The 6,613-nt window shown below is 36.9% G+C and overlaps 1 protein-coding gene across 1 annotated transcript in view; it reads left to right on the plus strand.

The window, feature by feature from the left end:
- The window catches only part of LOC107664595 (1-phosphatidylinositol 4,5-bisphosphate phosphodiesterase epsilon-1), a 77,754-nt gene that overhangs the window by 64,305 nt on the left and 6,836 nt on the right, over nt 1-6,613 (plus strand). Inside the window, exons 24-29 of the mRNA XM_016455205.1 lie at nt 1,446-1,555; nt 1,641-1,758; nt 3,006-3,137; nt 4,473-4,766; nt 5,743-5,906; nt 5,984-6,245. Of these exons, the coding sequence (XP_016310691.1) occupies nt 1,446-1,555; nt 1,641-1,758; nt 3,006-3,137; nt 4,473-4,766; nt 5,743-5,906; nt 5,984-6,245 (1,080 nt within the window). The remainder of the gene's footprint in view (nt 1-1,445; nt 1,556-1,640; nt 1,759-3,005; nt 3,138-4,472; nt 4,767-5,742; nt 5,907-5,983; nt 6,246-6,613) is intronic.

Below are 6,613 nucleotides of genomic sequence, written 5' to 3' on the forward strand. Positions count from 1 at the left end.
GTTGCATTTGCAACCATGTGAAAACAGGGGGTGCTGCAGCCCCCTCAGCACCCCTACTTCCCGCGTCCCTGGTGGAAAAGTACAATTTTGGTAGATAATTGTATGTTTGTGGACAAAATTTGTATTATTTTTTGTCCAGCCAAATTATGAAAAAGTAAGTGGAAAATTATTGGTCTTTTTCAATGAGGACAGTAGATGTGCATGTCATGTCAACTGCCCATGTAAATGTGTGCAGAGATGCCGTGTGTCGCTCTTACTGCTATATGCTGCTGGTGTGTTGACTCTGTCTGCTTCTGCCATGAATAAATCAGTGTTTTTGAGTACAAAGGTGGGTGGTACAGTGTATAAACAAAACTACCCAAACTTGCTTCAATGTTCGCTTCCAGTCCTTGGTGTTTTGAAAATGGCTCGACCTTGCTTTCGGCACTGGCTCATCGGTGGGGGAAAAACAAAGCCATCTGGTTTCTCAGGCTCTGGGCTGCTCTCTGTTAAAAGAGACTTTGTTCTTTCCCATACGGCTTTCCCCAGAGACTCAGCTATGAGTTTGTGTAGTCAGGGGAATGCTGGGCATTCAATCAACCTGCTATCTTAAGCCGGGTATGCATTTGCCATGATTTTACCATCGGAGACGAATTTCAAAAATCATATGAGATATGTTTCGTCCTAAGGTAAAATGCAAATCTTTGATTGCTTTGTGTGACTTCAGCGGATGACCAATTAATACCCTTTGTGATAAATCTTGGACTCCAGTGACGTCCTGACAGTGTCTGTGGGTTGCACACCTACAGAATGACTGCTACTGTGATCACAATCAAATAAAGGCCCACTAGATGGGGTTTCTAGATTTTAGGATGTCAGAACATTGCTCATGATTGACAAAACTGACTGGGCGTTTCACATCAAAGACTTAAAGTTAAGCATGAAGTCATAATTGACAATTCTCATTTCAATTTTTATGGCATATTGCAGTATTTATACATTTTTTATCCATGCACATTTTTTTTTCAATTCATGTGCCCACGTAATATTTAATAAAAAATATTAACATCCTCTACCCCTCACAATGACATCTCTTCTCATCCAACTTGAAGATGGTACAATAATCCCTAACCTGTCAACCGAGCCAATCAATTCCCGATGGACAAAATCAAGTACCGCCCTACATGTCACTTGGATATACGTCACAATAGAGAAGAAAAACTTCCACAATTTCCATTTACTTCCAGATTTTAAAGGGATAGTTCACCCCAAAATGCAAACTCTGTCATCATTTACATTTACCGCATGTAGTTTTAAAACTGTGTGACTGACTTTTAAATATGACTGCTTCACCTTTATGTGCTTTGCAAAGTTTTTGTTAATTTTGTATTTAGATGGAATTGTTCTTTTTTTTTGGCTGAAGAAATTTCTCTTTGGGTTTATCTTAATCTTTTTCTTTTCTGCAGACAATATTCTGGATGACAAACCCGAAGGCAAGTCATCCACTGAGAAACTTCAGTATGAGTCCAATGATGAGATGCCCAAGCGGTTCAAGAAAGCGGGAAGCAAAGGAAAGGTCTGTACAGAACTGTAACGATGAACATTTGAGTTCCTTTCTACCTGAATACTTCTGTGATGGTTGTTCTTCTGTGTCCTTGCAGATGTTTGACATGGAACTAGGAGAGGAGTTCTACCTGCCCCAGAATGAGAAGGAGAGCAGACAGATCGCTCAAGAGCTCTCTGATCTGGTCATCTACTGTCAGGCTATCAAATTCCCAGGTTTACATCTCATCTCATTATTACACGAGCACAGTGAGATACCCTGAGATATTTGGGCAAAAATTTATTTTTGGGTTTGGCTGAAATAATTTCCGTTTTGGCCAAAATGATGGTGCATGGTCTATTTAGTGCACACAATATGCTGTTTTCAGTTGATGCATGACCAAAACTTCACTTAACAGTATTTATAGCATGCTTCCCATCCAATAATCACAATAACCTACTCTTAGTTATTGCAGAAAACATACATGAACATCAGAAGGTACAGCATGTTGAAAGAAACAACTCAACTTGCTGAAATCTATCATGTCATTAATAAACGTAAAGATGTCAATAAAAGAGCTTGTAAACAATGTCACATAACATTACATTTATCTGGAAAGTAGTGCTGTCAAACGATTAAGCATGATTAATCGCATCCAAAATAAAAGTTTTTGTTTACATAATATATACTTATATTTATATATAATATTAATTATATATGAATATAAATATATATACATGTAAATATTTGTAAAATATATACATGTTTGTTTGTGTATTTATATATGCATAATAAATATACACAGTACACACATATATTATGCAAAGCCATTCAATGTCCATAGCAAGCTTTACAAACATCATTTAAATGTTTATATTTCAGCAACGATATAAAAATTACCTCATGTTCAATGTAAATGTTTATATACAAGTCAGTTTTTATTTGAGTGTTGATTATTGAATATAATTGATTCATTCATTAATTTTTAAATAAAATTAATTTTCATTTTTGGAGAAAATTAATTTCGGTGCCATTTCATAAGATTTTTGTGTGGTTCGCATATAAAGTGATTTGTGCACGCAGTCCACAACTGACTGACAAAGACCTAATGTGTTGACTAGCAAAGTAGATGCAACCTGATGGATGACTAAACGGTGTTGGGGAAGCTACTTCTTTACAAATGTAGTCTATCAAGCTTCATTCTAAGTAGCAGTTTAAATCTGCAGTTTAAATTTACAATAAGCATTACTTCGTCTTTTGCTTATTTGTGCTACAAGGCTAATGTAAACTGCTGCAGAATTAGCTGAATTTGTCAAAAGGGGTGGGTAAATTAGATTCAGGTGTTTGGCTCTACTGGAAACCGTAATAGTCCCAGAGGTGAGTCTCGAACAAACAAACAGTATCAAGCTCTTGAGTTCTGGAGGAGCATATACCCTGCAGCCGTGACCTTACATATGTGTTTGTTTGTGTGCGTGGGAACTAGGCCTCTCCACCCTCTCCCCATCAGGCTCTGGAAGGGGAAAAGACAGAAAAAGCCGGAAATCCATTTTTGGCAGCGCTCCTGCTCGCGGAAGCCCCGGGGAGCCTGTGACGTTGGTCCGAGCTCCAGGGAAAGGTACAGCCGCCTCGGTTTTGCACGGAACTGTGCACAGGGCACGCAGGAAATAGAACACCCACTTAGAGCACCCATGGGAAAAGGGCTCTCAAGTTTTCCATTATACTGAAGTCCCTCGAAAGCGCATAAAAATGCCTTTCTGCAGAATATTTCCAGTGACTGACTGTATGAGAAAACAAACGTGCTTTTTGAGTAAGAAGCACTTTTGGAAGGCAAGTGGTTCTTTGATTTGAATCTTAAACTGATAACTTCCTACCATCCTAAGAGAAGTGCATCTATTTTTTTTTAGCAGTTTTTTTTATTTTTTATCAAAGGGATAGTTCACCTTAAATTGAAAATTCTGTCAGCATTTACTCATGATATTCCAAATCTGACTGACTTAGAACATGAAAGAAATTTTGAAGAATGTTGCTCTTTTTCATGCATTTGCAATGAATGAAAGATTACAAGCTTGAATCCTAGAGGTCAGCTTTATGATTCTTTTATATTGCTTTATGCAGCTTGAAAGCCTCAGTCGCAGGGGCGTCAGTATACCCTTTTTACTGTGGCACAAAATACTGCTGTGTGGGAAAATATTACAGATAATTACAGATAATAGAGAAGACAGTATACCAACCTGAGAACCATTTTCCCTGATAATATTTCAGCAATCATCTCGTGTGTTTTCCATCAGCTATTTAGAATAAGAACTAGTGATGCCAGATTAATGAATGAATCACTCTTTTCAACAATTCAGTCAAAAAGGTCTGAATTGTTTACAATTCAGTTTGATTCATTCAGACAGTTCACTCATGTGCTGAATTGTTTGTAAAATGTTTAGAAAACAAAAAGAGAACTGGATGAAGTAAAAGATAAAAAAATGCAAAAAAATTACTAATGTATTTCACTGTATAATAATAATAATAATAATATATTTTCTTAATCTGTTTTTATTTTACATTACAACTCTAAAATTAGAAAACTAATATATATTTATTTCTTAATTATTTTTTATTTTTTTTCAAAATAAGTCAGTCATTCAAGTTTTGAACAAGGTTTTTTTTTTTTTATAAATGAACTATTCCTTAAACAACCATATGCAAAACCCAGTTGCATATGCAAAGCCTGCTGGATATGTTTGTAGTTGCAGACTTTCCCCTTCTCTAAACGTGCTCTGATTCTGCTTTTGTCTCTTTGCCAAATCGTTGATGTGACTCAGCCTCGCATAAGATATTTATTTAACTATCTCATAGTGTTTAGTTTCACTTTTAAACAGTTTCTGTGAAAGAAATTGTAGGTCCTTTCGAGTTGCAATAGCAACTTAATATCAAATCAGTGTTTTTGGTTCTTCTGCAGCCAGTCTGGAGGGCATTCGGATGAACTGGGAGGAACAAACATCGTTGACACTGAGCCCGAGCACCTCTCTCAGCTCCATCATCCGCACACCCAGATGCTACCATATCTCCTCTGTCAACGAGAACGCTGCAAAGCGTCTGTGTCGCCGCTACTCCCAGAAGCTCATCCAGCACACCAGCTGCCAGCTGCTCCGCACGTACCCTGCAGCCACACGCATCGACTCCGCCAACCCCAATCCTCTCATCTTCTGGCTGCACGGAATCCAGCTGGTTGCCCTCAACTATCAGACTGATGGTAAAGAGTGAGATCTGCTGCTCAGCTGAGATTCATCAGGACAGGAATTAAATCAGTGTAAATGATAGTGATAGACTGATATATTGACCACGCTGATAGATCAGTCGGGCCATTTTTATAGTGTTTTCCTGAAGTTGTCATATTAGTGGTGAAAAAAAACATAAAAAAATACACTTTTAAGGGTTTATTTTATTGCACTTTATCTATTTGCATCAATTATGATGCATATTTTTAAAAGCTGTTTTCTCAAAATTATTGCACTGGGCCAGAAATCTCCACTACACACCACTTACATGCACCAAACTTTACAGTTTTGTTCCTATCTATATTCTGAAAAGGGGTTTGTTCGTATATCATTTGGCTAATTTATATAACATTTATTCCTAAGAACATGGTGAATGTTTTTTTTTTTTGGCTGTTAACTGCATCCATTCTAATTTATGGTGTGATAAAAAAGACACCTGAAATCCCCTTTGACTCTAATATGTCAACAAAATTAAAATAATTTTGTACCCGACTTTATCCAATGTTTAAATTTGTGCATATATAATTAGATAATGCCTTATTTTCACATTTAAACAACATTTAAGAAAACTTGTAATACCAAAAAAAATTTGCAATTCTTAATCAACTGGGGAAGTATAGCAATATCTATTACATGTTTACCTTATTCACCTGGCATGTATTGCCTTAAGAGATTATTAATTAAATGTACTATTTTATTTAAATTAAACCAATAAATAATACATCAATTATTAAATATAACCATTTGCTTTTGTAGTATGCCAGGAAAACAGCAGTTTTTATTTTAAATAATACTTTACATTTATTTCATGTACCATTTCACTAGATAGGGCTCATGTTTAATCTATAAATATAAATATTCAGATATGGTGATAAGCATTATTCTAAAGATTATTTCAAGAAATCTTTCTTGAGAAAATAATTTGTTTGTGGCTGGTATGTTCTCCTCTAGATCTGCCCATGCAGCTGAACGCAGCTCTGTTCGAGGCTAATGGTCACTGTGGTTATGTGCTGAAGCCTCCGGTCCTGTGGGAGCAAAGCTGCCCTCTCTATCAGCAATTTTACCCTCTGGATCGAGACCTGGAGAACATGACCCCCACGCTCTACACTCTCACTGTAAGTATCCCATAGTCAGAAACTCAAAACTACTCTTAGCTAATCTAACAGACATTAATTAATTCATGTGCACACAGATTGTGTCGGGACAGAATGTGTGTCCGGGGAACTCGAACGGAAGTCCCTGTGTGGAAGTGGAGGTGTTGGGTATGCCGGCAGACAGCTGCCATTTCCGCACCAAGCCTATACACCGCAACACACTCAATCCCATGTGGAATGAGCACTTCCAGTTTCATGTGCACTTCGAGGATATGGCATTTCTGCGCATTGCTGTCATGGAGAACAACAGCTCACAGGTCACCGCTCAGCGGATACTGCCCCTCAAAACCCTCAAACCAGGTAAAGAACTCCTAATAGGAGCATAGTGTAATTACTGCTGTGCTGATTATTAATCGACGACTGCAGCCTGCTTTATAGATGATCTTCAAAATATGCATTTTACATACTGTACACTGCCATTCAAAAGTTTGGAGTGACAGATTTTTTAAAAGGTGTTTGAAAGAAGCCTGTATTGCTCATGAAGGCTGCATTTATTTGATCAGAAACGGTAAAAACAGTAGTATTGTGAAATAGTATTATAATTTAAAAGAATTTTTTTCTATTTGAATTTATTTTAAAATGTTTCTGCATTGATATTAAGTAGCACAACTGTTTTCAACATTGATAATCAGAAATGTTTCTTGAGCAGCAAAACAGCATATTAGAAT

Source organism: Sinocyclocheilus anshuiensis, unplaced genomic scaffold, assembly GCF_001515605.1.
Source record: "Sinocyclocheilus anshuiensis isolate Anshui unplaced genomic scaffold, SAMN03320099.WGS_v1.1 scaffold287, whole genome shotgun sequence".
NCBI classification, from domain to species: Eukaryota; Metazoa; Chordata; class Actinopteri; order Cypriniformes; family Cyprinidae; genus Sinocyclocheilus; species Sinocyclocheilus anshuiensis.